At 41.6% G+C, this 25,039-nt stretch overlaps 1 protein-coding gene across 1 annotated transcript in view; it reads right to left on the bottom strand.

Annotated features, from left to right (window-relative positions):
* Positions 1–2,844: 2,844 nt before the first annotated feature.
* The window catches only part of tmem104 (transmembrane protein 104), a 54,571-nt gene continuing 32,376 nt past the window's right edge, over positions 2,845–25,039 (bottom strand). Inside the window, exons 9-10 of the mRNA XM_061089648.1 lie at positions 17,609–17,702; positions 2,845–6,914 (exon numbers count right to left, since the gene is read on the bottom strand). Coding sequence (XP_060945631.1) covers positions 6,151–6,914; positions 17,609–17,702 — 858 coding nt within the window. The 3' untranslated portion in view covers positions 2,845–6,150. The remainder of the gene's footprint in view (positions 6,915–17,608; positions 17,703–25,039) is intronic.

Raw genomic sequence — 25,039 nt, 5'->3', positions numbered from 1 at the left:
CCAATCCCAGTTGACATTGGGCAAAAGGCGGGGTCTCCTGAGGAAATGGCTCATGATAATTGGTTTTTACAGGTTTAGCTTGTGGCACCAGAAATGCAGTCAAGAATACATTGGTTTCAATCTGCCCACTGAGTGGTTGTTTGATAATTTTTATTTCAGAAAAACTGAAAGTTTCCATTATTGCTGCTTGCTTCACTGTGCAATGTTCTTCATTTTCAAGGTTCAGTTCCTTTAACTTTCACCAACACTTAGCGGGTCAGAGGCATCCGTAATAATTCAGGTTGTCTGCACATTTTGTTAAGTTCACATTTAATCTCTTTTCAGACCTTTTTATGATCATAGAGTAGAAAAAATAAAACTTTTCTTCCAGGCAGTGGTTGGTGGTCAGTCGGGTCTTTGGCCCTGAAGGCTTTGATTGAGTTGATGCCGTCGCTGTGACAGCTTAACTAGAAGAAAAAGCACCTTAAGAGCTCAGGTTAGTCAGTAATAACAGTAACATAGACAAATCAAACACAAAACACACTGTTAAAATAGTTACGTGTCAAATTTGTATTCGTTTAACATCTTTTTTTAACTTGCAAAGTTTTGAGTTATATGTCTATTTATTTATTCATTCTTACATTTGTTTTTTAACTTACCATTTCCTCTGAGTTCATTTTGTCGTCTCAAACGTATTCTGAATATTGTGTTTGAGAATCATAACATTTTGGGGTATATAACTTAATCAAAAGGGTGTTAGTTGGTTAACGATGAGCAGATCAAGTTTCAGCCTGTTTATTTCTTCATGGAAAGTCTGCAGAGCCGTTTGTATAGTCAGAGAACTGCTCCCAAGATTGTCCTTGGAGGACCCACACTTACCATACACACACACAAACACACGCACACACAGAGACACACAGTACCATCTGCAGTGGAATCCATTATGGCCCAGAGCTTTATTACCAGATTTATTTACTCTGGCTGGTTCAGGTGCGACTGTGAGACCTGCTCGCCCCCACAGGTGTGCCCCGGGGGGCTGGAGACGATTATGACTCTATCAAGCAGCCTTATTAAGTGTCGGCAGCAGCAGATAACACTGCAGCCGCTGCAAACCCGAATAACAGACTGGAGCATGGTAGGAAATCAGACACAGCGTCCTGTTTTCAGGCCTGCTCACCGCTCATTATCAGGTCACATTTTCAATCCATCCACTGACGTGCTGCACATGCAGGCTGTGTTCAGCACGGTGCTGCCTCAGTGTAATCATTCATTTCAGGCCACAGGAAACACAGGGACTTCGAGATAGAAACATGAATACGTTAAATTAGAGCTGGGGGCTGGTCTCCTCAGTGCTGATAACTTACAGAAAGAGCAGCATCAAGAAGAGGCAATAAAAGTGGCAATTGTCCTCATCTGCCACCTCCCTTTGTTACTCTCAAACATCATTCACATTTAATATTTCCCTTCCGGGGGGTTAAGGTACATTGGAACTCATCATCAGCCAGGTGTAGTCTCATCGCGTGATGACAGATGGCCTTCTTAATTCCAGACAGATGCCGCCCTGGTTTTTTAATGACCCCTTTTCTGTTTCTCCCCAACGCCTCGTCGCTGTGAGGTTCATTAGCACAGAAAGGGCTCAACGGAGGTCTGAGAGTGGGTTCACAGGGTTTTAAGGATGGAAGACGAGTGCTGCCTGAGCTGATCGTCATGCAGGACACATCATTATTAAACAGAGACAAAATCTTAAAGGGATAGTTCACTGAAAAATGAGAATTCACTCATTAACTACTCACCACTATGCCGATGGAGGGGTGGGTGAAGTGTCAAGTCCAAACATTTAAGAGGTGGACTTTAAGGCTTAAAAAATTGTGTAAATGAACTTGTTTCAAGTTGAATTTTAATGTCGGGGCTTGCTGACACTTGGATGAGCAGGTTTTTCTGTTGTTTTATTACGTCTGAAGTGTCGATCACAAATTACTTCAATTGTATTGGATTAAGCTGCAGCACTGTTTACCACCTGAAACTCCAGAAGTGTTTTGTGGACTCAAACACTTTTCCCAGCCCTCCATTGGCATAGTGGTGAGTTTATTTTTCAGTGAACTATCCCTTTAACTCAGAACAACTTCCACAACTGTCTCCAGAACTAAACTAAACTTTTTAAAGAAAAGTGTGCTCCGTGTTTCTGGTTGACTCCGGAATCAAAAATACTAAAGCTAGTAAAGATGTGAAACATGGTGGTGCTGAATATAGAACAATAAATGTTGACCATGCCTTATAATCTGTCTTCTCTGAAATGACCAGCAGAAGGGGACTCCAATGTTTTTTTTGTTTCTTTAAAACTCAACAAGAAAATGAGCCAACTTCGTAGTTGATTTATTACATCAGTGAACATTTTCCTAAGAAGTCTTTTGTCTTAATCTTTAGTTTCAGGTAGTATAAAGGTTGTATATGATGGTCCCATTTTGATTCAGATAGACAATAAGGTGTAGATACATGTGTTATTGACAGCTAGTATCATCCAATGGGTGCAAGTCCCAGGTGTAGGTGGGCTCACAGTGTCCTCGGACTCTCAGGCAGGTTCCCCCCCGCTCCTCAAAATATGGTTACCTCTCGTTTTAAAAAGAGAAAATGGCGCTGGACAGAATGTCAAGCTCGAGGCTTAAAAATGGCTGCTCACAAACCACAGTGGATGGATACATGGGCGAGAAAAATCTGTTCCTCTCCGTCCACATTCTAATGGCCATCTAATGTACTGTAGCACTGCAGTGCATTGCCATAAAGGTTTTAATAAAAGTCAAGTTTTCATCTCTACAACCAATCAGACAGTCGTTGTTATCAATGTCACATGAGCAAAATAGAATGAGGTTCAGATGAACATAAAGCCTTTATTTTCTTGGTGAATCATTAGAAATCAAATATAACAACAATTAAAGCTGTAAACATCCACATAAAACCAACGATAGTCACAGGCCGGACAACATATCGTAAAAATAAAAGGAGCAAAAATGTGTAAATAAAACAAGTCACATAAAAAATATTCACAAGAAAGAAAAAAAAAAGCATAAAAAGTATTACAGGGGATATTTGTGGACACCGATTGTCAAATAAATGAAATAACTCACATGCAATTGTTTCCACATAAGCTGCTTTTTCACAAGACGATTAAAAAGAAACAGCAGAGTCAATCTGTTAAAAAAAGGCACAATTCACAACTCTAAACAAGAGTCATCTAAACGCATTTAACAGCAATATCTCATTCACACACGCACGCACACAGTTTTATATTCTTCTCTGTATAGAATTATATGCATTATCCAAATTTTAAATGTTGGTTCATGTTTTCTCTCCTTGTGCAAATAAAATAATTTCAAACAGCTTTGGATCTGCTGTGAAAATGTATGAATCAGGATTCAAATCATCTGCTCACAAGATTTGAATCAGTATATTATCATTAAGTTTCGGGAAGTTCCACAAAACAACAATTAAAGGGCAAGTTAACACAAACATTTTCGCATATACCATGAGTGTCATCAAGCCATGGAGTAAAGTTTGGGTTCATTTGTCCACGTTTACCCTGGAGGTGAATGGAACATCCCATGCGGTGCTCCATTGTTTGAAAAATCTGATTTAAAATGTATAACAGCGGCGTCTCGATCCACAGAGCTTCCGTGTTATCTTGTTACTCCTGGAAATCCACAGAACACAGCGCTCATGCAGCCGGGGGACAAATGTTGTCAAGCCTGGATGATTGAGTTGAGAAACAGTACGAAGGCAGAAGCTTCCATACAGCTGCACTGCACGCAAGGTACAGTTAAACAATTAACATCCCCTCATGCATCTGTAAAAAAGCTGAGGTGGCTATATCTGGTCCATTTATATCACAATGGGAGAGAATATTATCATAATGACTTTGAAAGAGGGTTCACTGTCGAGTCATCCACAGCAGGAGCTTTTAGTCACAAAGTAGAACCGGTTTCACTCATTTACACCAAACAAGGTCTTAAAGAAGACACTGGTCATGACATAGCTGCTCACTCACTGATTTCAGTGGCCGTGGGAGGGGCTACGTTAGGAAATCATCTGCCATTTTGAAAGTAACATGAGCGAAAGCAGCAGCAGCAGCGATGTTTTTCAAAACCTCCAAATGCAAAGCAGCTGCATTGTGTCAGCCGCCATTTCACCATCTAACTTTCTAACGGAAGTTACCCAAACCTCAGCTGCGTAACCTTCTCCATCTTTTTCTTCTGAGGTTTACTTATGGTTGGCAAATGAATTGGTGCATTAGCGCCACCGTGGAGTGCGGACTACACAGCGTTTGGTTCTCAGTCCTGTCGACATCATGGACATCATAGATAAAGGGGTCCGACTTGTCAGCTCCCCAAAAATGTCTCAATTACCACCTGCTGGCTGGCTGCAGCATAGGTAATAAATCTGCCCCATTCAGGATAAATACTAATAGTAAAGTTTTTTGTATTCATCCGTTAGTTACCTGCAGAGGTTCCTGAATGTTTTCATTATTTATCTGCTTTTGTGCCTGTTCCTTTGTGTTCTTGGTTCACAGGTCATGTAGTTTCCTCCTGTTACCGCTCATCTCATCTCCCCTTTCTGTTCTTCAACATTTGCGTGTTTTCTCTTCCTAATTTCCTCCCTTCATCAGCCTGCCTCTGCGTGTCTGTGTTTGAATCCTTCCCCCTGTCTGCTTGGTAACAGTGGGAATACCTTTTAGAAAAAGATTGGACTCTGTAGCATCAACACCAAGGCGTGTTGAAGCTGTTCTGGTGTCCTGAGGAGCCACGACACATGATCAACAACTTATATTGGCTTTAGCTTTAATTTTGTCACCTGTAGTTTGGAGCTACTTTCTCTGAATGAGGAGCACAGTCCAAACGAGATGCAGGGAATGAACCACGAGTTAGATTTCATGCACCTCCCATGTAAACTCTGCCAAAGAAATCAAAATATGTTTTATATACTGGGCCTTTAAGAGGTACTTTCAGAGACAGGACCATTGGACGGGACAAAGATGGAAATGTAAGGGCAATAGACAAGTTCATTTACATAGGCAATACCCAGAGAAAGCTGCCAAGTGTCAGTGAAGTCAGCATTATTGGACATATAGCACAGAGAGTGGCGTTGAAGCTGCAGAGTTATTGTGGGCCCAGTAGAAGCCTTCACTTTGGGTCACTGATGGCTTCCCCACAGCCAGAGCAGAAGCGCTGTAGATCACGATTAACTTGTCAGGTGATGGGCGGCGTGATAGATACAGTACGAGCCTGTCAGAGTAATGAAGGGGGGGGACATGCCCTGTGTGTGAACTACTGGTGATAAACAGAAATGTAGCTCTTCCTGGAGGCATGTCTGTCTGAATCTGTCACGCACGGGGCTTCATTGTTCACGATGGGGACGAGGAGATCGTCGGCCACTAACGCTGACGCATGGAAACACGTCAGCCACGAAAGACTTATCCTCCCGATGCGTCCCTTTCTCTTCTTCTGTTGATTTTGTTGCCAAGCAGTTCCACAACCGGACACGAGCATGAATGTGACAGCCCCCTTTTTCTTGTCATTACCCGGCTCTTTGAATTGCTCTAATATATTTTATTAGAACGTTCTGTGCTGAAGGGCTACTGGATCATTCAGGACCACAAAACTAACTTTCTTATAGTTGGAGATTTGAGCAAGGCGTAGTTTAACAGTTTCTCAAACATCTTGTTCCGGTTTCGGACAATTTCTATAACTTTCCAACACCAACAACCTGTGAAAACATGAGCATTCCTGCAGATCATACGTGTGTGAACGGCACATGCTCCAGAGGAATTTTTTTTTTTTGAAGCATACTGGACCCCATTTTGATGATTTTTTTATAAAGTTATACAAGTGCAATATCTTGAGATATTTTAGGTGTTTGTTGTCAAGAGATAATTTCAAAAATTCCCTTTTAGTATTTCCATGTACTATTCCACTATTTTCTTTTTCATAATGAGCATAAACACGTGATATTTGGTCCCTTTTAACTAATTTGATAAATTACTCTAAATTACATTGAATTTATGCAACAAAAGTCCCATGAAAAGGCACACTGGCCAACCAACAGCAAGTAAGGCCTCAAGAACAGGAACAAAGAAACTCGACAACTGTTTGTCTTTTTGAAAGTTTTGGGAACGATGAGTTCTCAATTCTTGGTGTCATTCAGGATGATGTTGGCTGTGACAAATATGAGGCAGAAGGCGGCCCACAGCAAAACAAACCACACCCAGAAGGCGTGGCGGAAGGGAGACTGGTGCTTGTTGATGGCATCCCTGCCCACCATGGGCTCCAGATGGCGTCTACCATAATAAACAAGGAAGGCTGGGATAATGTACTGAATCCCTGTGCCAGCATAAGCCCCTGTAATGCCCACCAGGGACTCCAGGTTGTGGGTGCAAAAGGCCACCACGATCGGGGGCACAAGGGTAATGAGAGGAAACACTACACGGTCCACCACCCAGGGGTAGGTGCCTCCATCACGATGGAAGAGGGTCCTCCAGTTGTTGCTTAGCGTGACGGCAATGATGGGGAAGTTGGTGCTGATGGTGAAGACTGGGAATAAGCCCAAGAAGTAGCGCAGCCATGGAATATTCAACACATCGCAGTTGTCTGTGAAATTCAGGGTGTACATGTCGTGCAGCAGTGAGCTGTCGAAGCAGAAGATGGCGGTGAACGACAGGAGGATGTAGAAGCCCAGGATGAGGATGTAGTCCGCCAACACCAGGGTGCCGACTCGTTTCTTTTCAGAGATGGGCGTCACCAGGGAGGGCAGGGAGTGCTGGCACATGAAGGAGTAGACGCACACCCCGAACAGGTTGGGGACTCCAGATAAGGAGGCGACTGGTGGGCGGCCCTCACCGGTGCCTTTGCTGATGCGGATCAAAGCCAATATGATCATCATGGTAAAAGCTGTAAAAGAAGGAAACGATAAAAAGACAAGATTAATGCTATTGTGACACAGAAACACAAATTTCATGTACATTTAGCTGTCAATTTTATATTTCTCACAATGTTTTCATAGCAACAAATGACTGATTTAAATCTAACATATCTGTAGCCACCCACCAAAGTCATTTTTGTACACACTGAATTACCAGTTTCTTTAAAAACATTATCATTATGTTACCAGATGGGATTATTGGTTCCTGTGTGGTGGTGGTTCTGAACCTGACTCTTTTGAATGGTCTGTTTTCTTAGCCTGTGGATACCGTACAAGTGAACTTCAGTTATTGAACTGGGTTAGTAAAGTAAAGACCGACTGCTGAAGATGCTGCCCAAAGAGCTGTTCACCAGTTTATTCAAAGTTTAGCGAAGCTCAACTCCAGAACACTGAACAACAGAATCAATTGTTGAACATGCAAGAAGGTCTGTTTCTTTGAACTGAATTGTTATGCTCTTGCCATCAAGAAAAGGCTTAGCAGCAGTGTAACCACAAGGAGCTGATGGGCTGGGATATAACATCTGTCCTGGGTCAGCCTGAGGCCAAACCCGGAAAGGATCATTTTATTTAGCTCATCTCTTATCCAGCCACCTCTTCGCAACCTTTTTCCACTATTCTCTACCGATTATTTTCACAAATACGCAGACATCAGAAATCTAGCCTAGTAGTGCTGCTCCAGTGTACTGTCTGTATTTTACACGTGGCTTTGCTTTAGGAGCAAAAATGACCCAGATGAACCCTCGCACTTTCTTGGGATCAGCACTCTGAAAATTGACCCATTTCAGACTAAATGTTCAAAAGCAGTTTTTATTAAACACAAAAATGTCCAGAAAACAATAAATTACACTACTATTCCTTTGAAAGACTTTGTATCAAACTGCTTTTATTTGATCTTTCAGATACATTGCATTATAATGTTTGAAATGAGTTTATAAAAAGTTCCCTTACAAACTTTTTAAATGAACCTATATAATTTTTTTGCTGAAAAACGACATCAAGTTGAATCCACCTCATGTGGATAAATTTCATTCTCCCAGTGTGTTACAGCTTTCCATCTGTTTGCCCCAGAAACATTGACTGTAAAAAAAAAAACTATGGATCATTTCCTGGCCCAACATAAAGTCACTGGAGCCAGGTGAAGATAGAGGGAACCACCCCCACCTCCATCTGTGTCCACTCCCCACTGTTCACATGATGTTCACATCTCAAAATTGATTTCTGGAGACGTCTCTCTGGCACCCGGCAGGAGCGTATCAAAAGGAGACCACTGAGCGTGGGGTGCAGTCCTGTTACTGGCTGACGGTCATGTGACCCAGTAAGCCGTTTCACCTCCACACACATTCAATCAGCCCATGACACCAGGAGTTAGTCATAGCCCTTCGATGGCTCGCAGCCAGCCCTTCAACTTTCATCTCCAGCTGTCCTTTAAACACGAGGTGACTTTTCAGGCAGTGACACTCAGACCATAATTTGCCACACATATGCAGAAAATTATTCTATACCATACACTGCCACACACTGTTGGGGATTGGGTGTAATGCATGACTAAAAGATCCCTGCTGCTGTTGATGGTAATATTTCAGGGCCAATGCAGCAGGTCAGAGCAAAGCAGAGCTTCTCTTTCCAGTGCAGGTCACAGTGTTTCATCAGAGTGGAGGTCAGGAGTAGGTGGGAACTTGAAGATTGATTAATCAGCTCCTGGTTTCGCCTGCAGTGGTACTTTAATGTACTTCAGGAGGATCAAATTCATTACAATTACCGGGCGGTGGTGGTGGGTGGGGTGTACGAAGGGAAGGAGAAACCATCAGAGACAAAGACAAAATACATAACAATAATGGAAGAATCTCTGGGAGATTAAGAAGGAAACATTAGTATCACTACGAATCATCACCAGTAAAATAATAATAATTAGAGGAAGTAGAACAGTGGAATTACTTTACAGAGACAACACAGAGTCAAACAAAGAAATGAGAATAAAACAAATAACAAATAAGTAGAGATTGAAATTAACAAAGGAGGAAACATCAAACACAGAAAGAAAAGCTGAAATACTCTGGACATGTGTTTCAGTAAGGTGATCATTAATTTAAAATGTCAATACGTCCAGACACATACCATAGTTATAAATAACCTACATTTATTGTTTTTGATCAGACAACTGTGTTACCATATCATAGTTAGATATCTCAGTATATCTCACTTCTTATCCTCTTGATAACTAATAACTAAGTTTTAAATTACATGTGAAGAGCTCTTCTATCCTGCCTCCTGTGCTGACCAGAACAGAGGTTTACCGAGTCAAGACTCTTTCAGTGTAGATTGTTTTGCACAATCAGTATGAAGAACACCCCTGCAAGGACCAATTATTTTCACGGATAAACAGGAGTAGCTAAAAGTGACATGCCACCTCTTCTTTTTACATATTTTCTCTAAACTCACATCAGCATAGTAGATCTAATCACCCACTCATGTCATGAGCCAAAGTCTTTTCACTTTTTGCACAAGCGTTCAGTAGTTAATGCATCGTTGATCTCGGTCCAATGGTGTCTTTGGCTCTGGGAAAAGGTCTGGGGGTAACATCCCCCCCCCCACTCTGACCTTCATACAGAGAGGTCAAATTGTTTGGCAGCAGACCAACTTTCCATGACATGGACTTAGAAGATGTAGGGCTGCAACGGAAATATTATTTATCAGACCGCAATGAATACATTAATTGTTTATTCAAATGTCACATTTAACTGCTTACGAAGTGATGTGAAATTATCCCAAACCTTGAAGTACTCAATTTCTACCCTCATCTACGAGAAATAGAAACAGTAAATTGTTACATTTTAGAAGGTGAGACAACTCAAGATTTGCAATTTGTCCTCTAACAAATCATTTTCTGAAATAGTCCCAAAAAACTGCTTTCCTGCAATGAAACCCGGATATTTTCCTGAAAATAGGAGCTTAATGCGAGAACAGAAATGTCTGAGTTAGCTGCTGACTACATGCTCTGGAGCTTTTCCTGCCAGTCCCCTAGTAAAATGTCAGAGTGAGCCTTAGACAGAATACAGGAAAATGTCCAGAAAATTCACAGCGATTGAGTCGGCATGTTGATGACGTCTCTAACATGCGTCAGACACTAAACTGGACTAATAGAAATATCTTGGGATGATAAAGAGGAGAAACAAAGGAGAAACTGACTAAAATGTCAACTTGGAAAGACGAGATTTGAAGGGTTTAAAGGCCAACGCTGGTGTCGATGCTGTAAACAAAAACACTGATTTCGGCAGCAGAATTTACCGTATACGTCTTCTCCTTCTCCTACTCCCTGCATGGTATACCCAAGCTCCTCCCCATTTTCCTGTTATTACGACAAACTCCTGTCGGATTCTTTATTTGTGAAAGGCAACTCCAGAAAACTGTATTTGTGTGTTTTGTGGCAACAAAACTGTCTCCTACTGTTGTCTATGTTGTAGAACTCCTTTACTACATTACTCTTCATTCCAGCACATCATCTTTAATGTGTTAGAGATCGCTCCATCCCATCTGTCTGCTCCTGTTGCTCCCTCCTTCTTTCTCCTTCAAACTCTCATCTTCTTCCCACCTTTCTGTCAGTAAGAGTAGCTTCGTGTGAAGCAGCAAGCCCAGCCACCTGTCTGCTCTGCTGTATTGCCAGAGAAGAAAAGGTAGAGGACGGGCGAAAGGAAGCTTTTCTCCTCCTTGACATCAACACTCACAGGCTGCACAGGAAGGAAAGAGGCATGGGGCTTTTAATTAAAAGTACCTCAGGTTGGCAGGGCATCTTTTCTGGCAACTTAAGCCAAGATTAAAATGCTGCAAGAGCCTGTGTCACACAGGTTAGCTACCAGTTCAAATGTAAACAAGGGGGTATAATGAAGCAATATTTCAAATTACCCCCCAGAACAGCTAAATCCAAAGCTTTAGATCTCTTGCTTTCTTAATGAACACAGATGACAAAATGTTATGGAAATCAGTGGCAGCGAATTCCTTTATTCTACTAACTTGACAGTGAATCAAAGAAAGTGAATCAAGATGGTGGACAGAAGCTGAATACCGAGAACAAAGCCCAGAGAATAAAGCTTTTCATAATGTGCTCATTTGTCACTGACTCTCAGCTGCATCCTTCTACATGAGGTGGAAGAACCATCGACACCTGCGACAACTTTAATCTCACTCATTGCACCTGGAGCCATCAATCTCCGTGCTGAGGTACGACGCCGCAATGAAGTAAATGCATTTTAGCTCACATCAACTGTCATGAAGGACAAAGGAAACTACAGAGTGCAGTGCTGTGTTTATAGAGTCAATCCATTTCCATATTAATATGATTTACTTTTAAATTCTACATTCTAAAATATAAACAAAGTCCATCCACGCGAACATTTTGGCTTTTTATCAGAAATTATCTTTGTTCGCTGTTCATTCCCTACAACTCACACAAATGTTGCCCACCTGGATCCAAAAAAGGAACTGCATTGGCTACATGAGTCTTAAAGAAGGACTGATATTTTTATCCTTGGTTTTTACTAACTTTTGGTTGTAGTTTTTCAAATATACTTATAACCACGAAAGTTGTGTTTCCCCCCCAATATGTTTGTTAGCAGGACTACACAAAAAATACTGGAAAGATTTCCAGGAAACTTGCTTTCAGGACATGGGCCAAGAGAGAACCAATTAAAATTTGTGAATCATGACGAAGGGGCTGAATTTTTCTATTACTTTCTTTATATTGTGAGGGGACATTTATTGACGTTTTTCACCAATTTCTCAGATAGTATTTCATAGATCTTGATAAAAGAAAACGTCCTCAGAGGGGATTACAATTACATGATCTGAATCGTTTTCTTACTTAGCTATAAGGCCAGACTGAATTTAAGGGACTGTTCTATGCTCAAGGCCAAGGGCATTGTCGCAGGCTGCCTGACTGACTGCTGGTCTCCTGGCAGTTGTAACCTTATAAAACAAGAAAAATTTGGCTCAATGGCTGCTACAATAGAAAAACAGGTTAACGACACATGTAAATCATTACCCATGTTGCATTAAACAGCTGAGGTTCATGTGACAGGTGCGTGATGAAACAGGAAAGAATACGTCTTTTGAAAATATCATTTTCAAGTAATGTTTACAAATTTTCTACATTGAAGGGCCTGAAAAACTCTGAAATACTATGGATGCCAAGTGTCAAGATAGCCCAAGTGATGCACGAATCAGTTTGGGTGGAGCATCCAAATGGCCTCCTAGGTCACTCTCTTCATCAAGAGAGCCACATTTAAATGCATACTGAGACCAATAACACATAGAAGTGAAATTATAATCATTAGGTTTTAATTTGAACTTCCTTCATCATCTTCTAACTTATTCTAGATTGACAGGAAGGGAAAAGCCTCTTTATGAGATGCCACCAACTCCACAATGTAATTCCATCTGGAGAAATCTGTCACCCACCTACAATCCAATAGCAACAGCCCCCACGTGTCCAGAGACCCTCCACCAAAGTCATTCATTCACACGCGAGGAGACATTTACCTCTGCAGATATCTGTCAGGATATGGTGATTACATGCACTTTCAAAGTGACACGCTGGGACTGCAGATACTCTTTGCTACACTTGACATGTGAACACGGGAAGTGAATATATATTGAGGAGGTGTCAAACAGCCACACATAACATCCATATAAGTAGTGGTCGTCCATCATGCAGCCTGTGATTTATATTAACCGGATGGGGAAAGGAATGACCTTGGGAGGAATGGCTCAACTTAACAACCCCCCTCAGCAGACTGTTACGGCTGTGCTCTCTATGGTAGCAAACAAAGCTGTAGCTGTTAACCCAAGGCTGGCAGACACTCTCAATACTCGAAGGAGTCATCGAATGCCTATGGAGAAGGGCTCTTCGCCGGCATTCTCAGAAGAGATGGGATTCCTGGACTCAATTAATGAGTAGAAAATGGTAGAAGGTGAGAGGTGATCAATCTCATGTGTGCGACGGAGCTCGAGAAAGCTTTGAGGGGGTGGGGGCCAGCTCCTTGGAAAGAATGACTCGGACACTTAAACGTGAGCAATTCATTGATGATGGTGAGAAGGTCAAGGACTTCTCTGCAATGCATCTAAAAAACTAAAGGCCGGCGCATGCTTCTGCATTTTCAGAGACACGCAAGCACAAGAGCCCTTTGCGTGCTTGTGTACCGCTTATTGCGTACTCGCCCAATTTTTGTAACTATACGACAAAGCTACGCAAGCCTCACGCAGCCCGCAAAGCTGTGTTTGGTCTGCTAACTACATCCTTTCCAGAGTCACATTTCGGGTTTCATGCCCCATAATACCGGCAGAAACCACTGAAGATTTAGAAGAACGAATATGGACCAAATAGAAGAGCGTTTTGCAGAAGAGATCCGAAAGTATGACCACTTGTATAACCCGTCATTGACGGAATACAAGGACACGCAGATGGCCTGCAATTCCTGGAGGGAGATCTTGGCTAACGTCGGTTTGAAGGTCAACGAGAGTAGGAAGCTGTGGAGGAAGATCGGGGCAAATTTGTTCGCCAGAAAAAGGCTATGAGGAGCAGCTGTGGCGATGTAAATAAACAGTCGACGACGACTGCCACACACAAAGACGGCGTCTCTAAGGTCGTCTTCGACAAAAAAACGTTACTCCACCTACTGTTCTGGCGGTGAATTGCTTTGCAACAGGCGCAACCCTTGGAAAACCATAAATCAAAACGGGTCCATCGACACAACTGGGTGAAAAGCCGCAGCCGCAGTTGCAGAACCATGCGCCGGTCTTAAGAGCGCACAAGATTCTGCTCTTTTCTCATCTCGTTTGCCAGTTTGAACATCTCCCCCTCTAGTGGCTGTAGCGCTCAGCAATCATCCCATCATTAATTAAGAGAGACACTCCTTGAGCACTCTGGGATAATCTCGGCGGTAATTAGCAGTGCCGGCTCTTTGCCCACTTCTCGCCAGGGTTTCAGGATTTCTTGCTGTGGCAGAGCTCTGTCACTTCAAAATCAGGAGCAGGGCTACAGTGAGCTGTCGCTGTCGTGTCTGGTGGGCGGCCGGGTGATAAGTGGCTCCCTTGCCTGGAGACAACTAGTGTGATCTCAGATAGGACAATCGGTAAACACAGCACAGAGAAGCACAGCAGTCGGCCTCACTGTTTAACGCCCCACACCGCAGCTGAGGTTCACAGGGAAGAGGCCGCCAAACTACGTGACACTGCAATATGTAACAGCTTCGTGTGTAGAAGCTTCATGTTCACGGCTTCATGTCGAAAAGCTTCATGAAAACACCAATTAGCTCCCTCTCACAGCCTGTGCTCAGAAAATGATCCACAGATAAGAAAGCTGCTGCCTCTAAAACCTGCAAGATGTGGAACAGGCAAAAGAATTAAAGTAAAAAGTAAAAGTTTGTTTTGTTGATATTAAATTATTTGTTGTGAGACACAGTCCTCTTCTCCTTTGATGCACAGGATGGGTGTGGTGTTTTTTTGTCATCGATTTAAAAGTCAGCTGGGATAAAACTAAAAGTTGGTAAACTGATGGCAAATTAATGCAGAAGATTTTCAGAACTTAGTAATGAAGAAACTTTGTAAAACGGAGTGTTGCCTCGACAAAATAAGCCAGAGTGCACTACAGGCTCACTTATGCTCAAAGTTAGAAACGTATCCGAAAACAGACAGAGCATTCAATCATGGTTCATTTTGTCTGTCTTGGTGCGTGTCTTCTGACCTTAGGGATAAAGACAAAATACAGCAGAGAAAATCGTGAAGGAGGTGGTGTTGCCAGTAGTTCAACAACGCTCATATTTCACCATCCTTCTGTGAGCTACATGCTCTGGACAAACCAAACTTTCCGCTCAAACAGCCACCACAGCCCTGCTGACCTTCAAAAACAATAGGTTCCTCTCTCACCCATTTAGAATGGGCAGTAGGCAGCTGTGAATATCCCCTCGGGAACTTTCTTAGTTCCCGAGAACTATGAGCCTGAGACGGATGGTGAGACGCTGGACTTATTATTTTTCTTGGTGCAGGGAAGCTATTTCACATCTTTTATCCTTTGAAGATGCAATGATGCAAAACTTATTTGACCATAAAATGAATTGTGTTTGTAAAAAAACTTAAAGAGTCTGTATTTTTATTTTAAACAGAAAGCAAACTATTTGTCAATATAAATGTTGAGTAAATCGCCAAAAAAAGTATTGATCCCTTTACTGTTTTTATATTTTATTGTTTAAAAATGCTCATTTCATTCTCTATTTTCATTCTGGGAGTCCACTAGAGTACCTTTGTCTAATTTACAATTAAAAATATAAACCACCTGAAGAGCCTCAGAAGCACTGATTCATTCTCTCAGCGAAGTGGAGGTTCTGAAAGCAATCTGTAAAACTAAGGCTACATCCACACGACAACATGTTAGTTTAAAAACTGATCACTTCTGCTACATTTACATGTGGCATCCTCACAACTCGAAGTTTGTAAACTCTGCTGCTGCCGCTTAGTTTGAAAACTCAGGGTCTGTGTTGTAGTATGGCCAGACAAATACTGAAATGTTGCTTGACAGTTTTACCTCTTTGTCGCTCCAGGAGAGCATAATCCCCTCTAATGTTGTCAAAAGATGAATATGTGATAAAGTCTACAGATGGCTTTACATCGTGAAATTCCTGAAAGCCGGGACTTCTGGGTTTTACAGTCTGTGATTGTACAAATGCGTCACATTGAAAGTCCCAGCATGTTACAGATAGCCAAGCAGCAGGAAGTCAAACCATCACTCATGTTTAGTTGAAAAAAAATAAACATAGGGGCTCACTGGACAAGAAGGTGACAACAGTTGAGTGGCAACAAGCGTGACATAGCCTCAGCCGAGGGCAGAAGGCAGGACCCTGACGCATCAGCCAGCTGCTAACCCAGGCGTCCAGCACACCATGTCACCCACATGGGGCAGCACGGTTTGTGCGACATGCTATGCCTTACGCCAGGCTTATCCAGGGATTGTCACAACGACTGTATTAAAGCAAACTAAACACCTTTCACAGCTTTAAAAGCAGCAGCGGCTTCTGTAGTTGATGCGGGTGGTTTCTAAAATGTGTCATAAGTTCGATGCAGCTGTAAAACATCTGTCAAAGCACCTTTGAGCATATAACATTTCATTTAAAGGGACAAACTGTGATCCGCGTGTTAACAGGGGAGTACTGTAGGACATAGGAGCCACTTGCTACAGGGCTGTTATAGTGCTTTTGAGAACAGCAGAGCATTTTAAATCCATCCTAACACACTGGTGCTGTCCACAAAGAGACTCACATACATATTTCCGGAAAGAAACCAGGCCATAAAAGCATACTGCAGTCTGTTATACTCGAAAGGCTCAGAAAAACAAACCGTCTCCACACAACAGGAAATGCACTTGCTTCTCTGCACTACACAAAAAGATGCACAACAGGAAAAGGGAAATTAGAGGAAATAATTTGAGTGCAACCACTTTATCTGTTGGATGATCAAATTGGTCGCTATGAGCGTTTCACATCTGAAATATATTACATAATATACAATGCAAAAGAGTCATCTCCATTATCAGTGTCAACCCCAGATCTATCTATTTGGGCTCTGGAGCAAAGCCAGAGTTTGACATTTATAACCCAACAGAATACATAATGAACACAGCCGGCCTCGTCTTCTTTGAATGATAACTAATTATCGCAGGTTACAATTGCGGTTGTTTCTGAACAAAATTGTGTTTTCTCACAACTCCATCCACCATTTTAATCTCTTATAATTTTATGTTTAGTACAAAAGTGCATGTTGTGCCAACGAACGGTCTTATGAACAGAAAGGTAAACTAAATGATATGTTTCAGCCTCTGATCCCCAGAATACAAGTAACCAAATGTGTGACCCCCATTATAGGAGACTGAAGCGTTCAAAGAATATTGGTTTGAGTTAGCTAATTTCCCTGTGATGCTGTTAACGGATCTGCTGCAACTGATGCCATCGCTAAATGAAATGTGTATTTTAAAATCCAAATCTGATTTTATTTATCTTTCTTCTGAATCTTTTATCGCTCCAACACATGGAGGAAACATAAAGCTTCCTCTGGAGCCATTTCCAATCATCAGCCGGTACTGTAAAGAGCCCTGCACAAACGACTCAAACAATCAATTACATAGGGAGCCATGGGAGGAGGAGGACAGACGAGGCAGTGTGAAAGGTGTAGCTGACAGCCCTGTGTTATTTAGCCAGCCAGCGGACAGTGTGTTTGATGCTGCTGTGGTCGTGTGTTGCTTCTGCGATCTAGCACGTGCCTGTGCGGGGGCTGACTGGAGCACCATGATTCAGTGGTGTTGTGATTTTAACAGCGGGGCCCAGGACGGGCGGTTTATTTTCGTCCGACGCCCTGTGAGCGACAGTCCAATCAAGCTTGGGACGGCCTGTCAAGCCTGTCAGGCTGAGGAATGAGGGGAGATGGGAACCAAAGACATAGAGCAGGACCAAACCATGATGGACGGACCTGAGCACGGCAGCCAAACAGGCAAAGGGGTGTGAGGGGAGAGGGGGGGCATCAAGGAAATGGAAATGTGTGTAGGTTGAAAAATAGGTTGTAGAAACCAAAACCTTCAACATATCAGTAAACTGAAAGATGTGTAGGAGTGAGGAAGAATTCTTACCAATCCAACGCATGAATGAGGTGAGGATCTGCAGATATTTGGTCTTCTGAGCGTTAAAGAAAGCGAAAGGCCCCAACATCACCGCGAACACACTCTGCAGAAACACAAGGAAGACAAGCAGTCAATCAAACTGTAAAGCCCATATTGACAAGTCATAATTTGCCACATAGGGTCTAACAATCTGTACAGAGTGCAACATCCTCCGTGCCTAAGCCTCAACTAGATTGAGGAAAAACTTTTAACTGGAAAAAACTCCAGAAGAGTCACAAGTGAGGGATCCCTACCACACAAGTGAGTGTCACAGAGCACATCAACATTTTGCTGGCGTGGTGGCATAAACATTCACAAGGTCTCTTGTAATTTGAATTTTTGTACTACTCCCTGATTGTGTGTTTGCTTGACCCTTGATTCTGTTTTTGACATGCGATTGTGACAATTCCCATACATGTGATTCTGAAACGCATCAATCCCCAAGTGCTGTCAAAATCCCATCAGCACTCTCCAAAAAAAGATGGGAGACCAGATGAACAGGTGGGCCAATCCATAGTCCAACAAAAACTTAAAATCCTCTCGGGGCCTCAGCTCTGATTGCCTATCAGATAGTCTCTTTATCAAGAGCTGCAATCAGGGGCAGTGGCTGAGCGTCTGCAGCTCCAATTCCATCAGTTCCACTCGCTCCGCCGCGGATCTCTTCCCTCCACCCCCCCCCATTCTCCCACCTCACAGAGTGAGAGCCATGTGGCCGACTCTTGTGTGCCATCCCATCTCCAGAGCAGCCTGCTGAGATTCAACGGCTGTTCAGACCTGATATTTACATCCGGCCCTGGTGAGATGATAACAACTGCACCGCTCTGAGTTTGTCAGTTCACACCTGGTGTCTCCACATGTATTTCACATAAAAGTATAAATAGACAGACTAAATATATGCAATTAAAAACTGTGAAAAAAGCTGCATAATTCATGAACCCCGCCTCCTCCATGATAACATGGACCAAGCCCCCCGCAAAAAATGTCAGTACACTTCGGTTTGAAATTTCAAAAATTGTGTCTGTCCTTCTTGGTAGTTTGTGGTATGTGGTCAAGTCAAGTCAAGTGATCATTTTTATGATAAGTTCTGTTTTAATTAGTTATAACATCTGCCAGGGAGATTATGTTTTGTTCTGTTAGGAGGATTACAATTGCAAAAACTACTGAACATATTATCACAAGACTTGGTGGAAGGATGTGACGAGGAGAGAACATGTTACATTTTTAGTATGTCTTGATGCAAAAATTCAGACATATTTTTGGGGCTGGTATTTACTCTTGCTGTGTTTTCCCCTGAAACACTTTTTGCAGGTAAACAGCGTCGCAGCCAAATCCAATACATTGGAAGTTAACGGTGACCGATTCTTCAAACAGAAATAAACTACAGAAAAAAACTACAGAAAGAAAAAATAAAATGCCTCCATACTGCTCCTGTGGTGTCGTCCAAGTGTCTGTAAGTTTTGGCTAAAAGCATGGAGGAAATTTCATTTTGAGTCAAATTTGAATGTCGGGGCTTACGGACAATTGGAAGACACCACAGGAGCAGTTTTTTTTCTGTTGAAAACTTCACCCACCCCTCTAGTGGTGAGTAGATAATGAGTGAATTTTCATTTTTGGGTGAACTATCCCTATAAGTTTCTTAATGTTTACTTACAGGAAACTACATATTGCTAAAACTAATTAATTTAGTTAAGTAGGGAACAAGGGAACTTTGGAGTGAGCAATTATTTTCAGATGTCCAGCTGGGATGTCTGCATGTGTGAAAAAATAAAAATAAAACAGATTTTAATTCTGCTGAATAATGATGTTGCCTCTGTGTCTATGTATTAAAGAATCACCAGCTGTCTTCTTGGCAAACTGCGGCCAAAGCTCATGACGAGTCGAAGCATAAATCTGCACACCCACAGATGTTATAAATGAATCATAATGAAGACACATGTGTCTGAAGAGGAAAGTAAAATGAATGGCAACTGGCTGATGGACCAAATGCTTCAGCACAGGGAGCCTTTGTCAGCATCTCTGGTTTAACGTTAAACTTCCACTGCAAGATATCAACCCAGGCCTAAGTTGAAATATTTATTATTGTTTGAGACATATTGATCATGTAATGAAAGTGGCTCACTTAGCTTCTGGTATAAAGACTGTGACTGCTACATCTGTTGGCCAGCTTTACTCAGAGAGGATAGTATTTGTTTTTATCAATTGGTCAATTAATCCATTAAATTCATTAAAGCTGCACCAAATTACACTCACTACACAAATCAGTGAAAATTAAACAATGTCCAATCCTCCCTCCGGAAAAACGAAAAACGAAGAGTGAATAGAAATGAGTTCTCACTGGCTGTTTTCAGTCGATCAGCTATCCGTTCAATGTTGGTCTAGTTTGAAGTTTAATTAAAGCGTGTTAATAACTGTTACTTTGAGAAAGAACTACAACACACAGAGACATTACAAGCTGAAGTGTGTATGATGCAAAAACATTTCTCGTATCTCTTTCTCTTGAAAAACAAATTTTTAAGTAGCGTCAGAAGTTTTTCTAAATGTGTCCAACCGAGAAACGGAGACAGAATAACACAATAAATTTGTAAATCAGGTTTCACATATATATGATGAAATTTCATCCTCTCCGTGTTCTCTCTTAAAACGACCACTGTGCATTTTCCCCATTCGACTGCACTTCGTAATTACCACGGCTATTTCAAGGCATTGTCATTTTTATGTTGATCTCTAAAACCTTATTATACTTGTGAAAAATGTCTGACACTAATGCCATATGTAAAATAAATAAGGTTAATGAGCTAAATCATGTACAACCAAAACACAAAAGGCACAAGAGTGGCACATTGATGGAGGAGGGCCACAGGAAAAGACAGCATGGGAATGGAAAAGCGGAAGTGAGAGTGGGCGAGCGTAGGGGCATCAGATGCCATGTGCCGTAGGGTGACTCAGACCCAGAGAGCTGGCACGACTCTACCGGAGCAGATACATAAACTGGTAGTGTGTCACTAGAGGCAGCAGGAGATCACCAGGCAGACTTAAACAAACAAACAAAAGGTGACGCTAGTGTGCACACATATTCTGTTTATCCCACAACGTGTGGTTCTGTTGATGTGGCACACATGGTTGGTGCTTTGAGCTCTACCTGACAGCTGCACCACAAGGAGCTGCTGAGCTACAGCAGACTTCAATGATTAAGCACATTCAGAGATTTTCACACGTCAAACTAAAAACAAAATACACAGACAAGCAAACCTGCTGGACTGACACAGAGAATCCTTTTCTATGCTTGATTAGGTGCATATTAAACAGCAGTCATTTTACTATTATCACACATAATAACCTTGGCTCCATTTTCCAAGAATCAGCTGGAAATGTTCAGCAGAGTCAACTAGGGAAATAAAAGTGCAAGACAACAGGAGAAGAAGAAATTAATACAACTGGAATTTCAGAACTGAGACAGATTGGCACTTGGTTCCAATGCATTTATTCATTTAATACTTTGTCCAGGCTGTTCCAGCAATTTCATCTCTCTCTTGCTCGCAAGGCCAACATACAGATTTTCCTCTGCATTTTTGTGTCCTTGCCAGAGAAACTGCCTGCATTTCATGCTCAGTTTAATGAATGTCTCAATAAACACAAACACTTCGGTCAGGAGAGAAGTGGCATGAATCAGATTAGGCTGGAAGATTCCCTCCCATTGCCTCCTGCTCCTGGGCTCTTCTCCTCTTGCCCATCAGCAGCACACTCATCACCGACAAGCCTTTTACTTTTCACAACAAACACGAGAAAAATCGTAAAAAACCTGCCATTTTTCCTCCACGCAAGGAGACAACACCTGCCTGGCTGCAATCACACACATGAGTGGAAGGCAATGAACGGTGAGTCTAAGATGAGAAACTGCGGAGGTGACCAACGCTGGATGATGGATACAAACACTGAGACCTGTCCTATTTCCTGTGTACAGGGTTCAACTTAGAGTGTATCAGCAAATACCTGAAGAAAGAAGCATGCTTGGTCGGGAGGCTCATCACATTAACAATTGATTAATGATGGGGGTTTTTTTAATTAAAAAACAACTTTCACATGCAGTGATTGATTAAACAGGAATTTCCTATTTTGCAATGATTTTTATCCCAAATTCATGACCTGACGCTAATGTTAATATTATGATGGAAATTTTTTAATCTGCTCACACATAAACATCTGATGTCAATTGTGATTGCAGAAATGTACCTTCCTCATTGTGACTGAAATAAGACGCGTCACAATATGAAGAGTGCTTGGAGAGCGCAATATTCTGCCAAGGATAACACCACAACTCATCATGTTTAGGAAAGTGAAATATTAGTGTAGCAACAGAGTAACTAATTACATTACATATGTTTTTAAAAGTAAAAGACAATCTTTAAATTGTGTCTGAATTGTGAGAATATCCACTTTCCAGGTCCCTTTATAACAACCAAGGCTAATGTTTAGTACTGGAACTGCGCCTCCTGGTGTCATCACCCAGAACTCTCTGAGCTGTATTTTCACCATACATCACACGGAGCTCCAAATCACCAACATACAACATTTTATATTACCTGGTTGACTGTGGAGTAATCTTTCACTAGGAGTTTATATTTTGTTTTATATCAAATATACTTTGTTCACACACAGGTAACGCATTCCACTGAATCACATGATGTATAACACTTGATACTGACTGTAAGAATCAGCTCAGAATCACTAGATATATAAAACTACATATGTCTTAATCTTTGCAGGTTTGTGCGGGTTAAGAGCAAAGTAACAAAATCACATCACTTTTGTAAAACTTCTCCAGTGGCCTCTGTGTCGCTGCAAAGTTATAATTTAGGAGTATGAGATTAATGGGGCTTAGATATGGTGAATGATCTCAATTATGGTGAAAAGCTGCCACTAGCTGGCCTCCGAGGCCATAGCTGTCAATCACTTTCTTAGTCTATGACGACCAGTGTTTTGGATTTGTTCGGATGAGAGACCACCAATCCACTGGTCTCATTAATCACCACATATGTGAGCATTTCTCCTGAGCCAGGTGTTGCGAAGGCTTTTCATACATCACAGCAGGGCCGCATAAGTCAACCCCGACCGTCCACCCCATTAAATAATTATTCAACATATTTGTCTGTTCTTGTCAGAAGGGTGGGCCAAACTCTGCGATGGCACAGATGTCCTCCAGCTCTTGGACATCACTGCAGCTGAATTTGTATATCGGTTGTTCACGTCTGCCAAGCTGTCAGGCATTTCAATTGTGAAATCGCTTTTTAGTTTTAGAATTTTTTTTGGTCTGACAGCAAGAGGGTTAACAGTAAAAGACCCAGAGGACCAGCAGAGATCCTAGTACAGCACGGAAAATGAAAAGTGCCCTGGTGATTCCATGCGGTCGTCCAGCCTGGACGCTGATAATACCCCCAACAATCAAACAGAGAAAGAAGGATTATAATCCCCAATCCCCACAGCCCCAAGATCCCCGGCCATTTGTGTCTGATGTTAATCTTTATTCTAAACAGATGGGAAACTGAAAATACTGAAACTGCACGTCAATTTTTAATTAATAATGGCAAAATTGATGAATTTTGGTCACAACTTTGGAAAGAAAGGAATTCTAAATCTTAAAAAATTCTATTCTGTAAAATTTCAATGTGCTTTAAGTGATAAATCCATGTTGACATATGAGGGGTTCTTGCATACTGTGTGTTCAGCAAACTTCAAACTGTATAGGATATAATGTTGATGCAAGTCAGCAATGTGGCAAACAACTCTGGTATGTGAGATATTTTGCAAGGAGGTGCAGAGTAACAAGGAAGACATTTAAATAATATCTTGTTGTCTTTTGCAAAATAATAAAAATAGTGAATAAATAAAAAAACAAGCCATAACCCTTTCGTATAACGTCCTTATAGGAAAGCTTTCATTATTTTAGAAGAGTAACAGGCTTCCTTTTAATCTCCTTTTCAGTCATTTCTCCTGCAAGATTCTGCCGACGTGAAGCCAAAACCATGTCAACATTTTCAGTCACATAATTTGTTAAACAATAAAACCAAATTAAAATCCCAGCTGTAATTACAAGATGCATTTTACAGCAGAAACATATGTGGTTGTAGTGAAGACAACAGATCGAAGATGTTTCATCACCAGAAGAACCGCTACATAAACACCACTAATTCAAGTCCTCTACGACTGCACACATCATTTCACTTTAATTAAAACCTTGAATTGAGAACTTGGATGTTGAATATATAGTTATAAGCAATCTAACAGTTTTTTTTAAATCTATAGACAGCTTGATAGAAAGTAAGACACTGCTTGACACTCTTGTCATTGGGATTGGCTGAAATAAATCAGCAATGAAAAACGAACCAAGCAAAGACAATATTGTTTGTGTGTGTATGTGTGTGTGACAGAAGAAGAAATTAGTGTGTAAAACAAGACCGATTATTCAGATTCCCCGATAATATTTCATCTTAATGATACAAAACAAAATAAAATGCTGTTCGAAAAAAGAAAAAAAAATTCAGCTGCATCATACACATGCAGGGTTTAATGGAGTACTGGATATTATGGGGCAATTCATTGCCTTGGTGCTGACATGTATGATGAAAGACTTGAGGGGAACCTAACCATGGTGGTATGGAATAGAAATGGCATAAAATAGGCCATAAAAAGCCCAGGAGATACGAGCAAACCCTTATGATGGCAATATCACGTCAAATGATTCAATGAACACACGAGCAGCAGCGAGGAAAAGAAAGTTAAGACAAAGATGCTCTCAACATGACGGTGGGGGAAGGTGTTGTGAGCAGGGGCAGATATTACAGAAGGGAGCAGAGTTGGTGCCTCGGAGGCAACCCAACGCACTTGAAACCATATTGGAACGATAAGTCTGTCAGAATGAACAAGAGTCTACCTTCAGCACCATTAATCACCTGCAAACATCTCCATCAAGTGGACGTAATTTACATAAATCATAAAAGAATGAATCAGTAGAACTGGCATATTTCAAAAACCAATTAATGAAAACTAATTAAGATGTATGGTTCCATGCCGCTTTATTTTCCCTTTGTCAAGAAAGAATTAACTAAGCGTAGTTTACCTAATGTCAGAATCTCACCACCAAATCTGTGGGACTATTCAGTCTGTGACAATAGGATAATGTCTGTAAACCTCTCTCTATAGGATCGTTTGGCCAGATAATCTGCTCAGATCAGCCTCAAATTGGCAACGCCCCCAGCAATCGTCACAAAGGGAGAATCTGACCTGCAATCTTCCCAATTATCCTCTAGCAGGAATAAGTGTCTATGTCTGCTAAGTGACAGTTCAATTATTATTAATTAATGCCAGGATGGCAGAGAACATAACACTTCAATGATTTCTCACTGA

This window comes from Limanda limanda, chromosome 17 (genome assembly GCF_963576545.1).
Source record: "Limanda limanda chromosome 17, fLimLim1.1, whole genome shotgun sequence".
Lineage (NCBI taxonomy): Eukaryota > Metazoa > Chordata > Actinopteri > Pleuronectiformes > Pleuronectidae > Limanda > Limanda limanda.
This window is presented reverse-complemented; position numbering and strand designations above follow the sequence as displayed.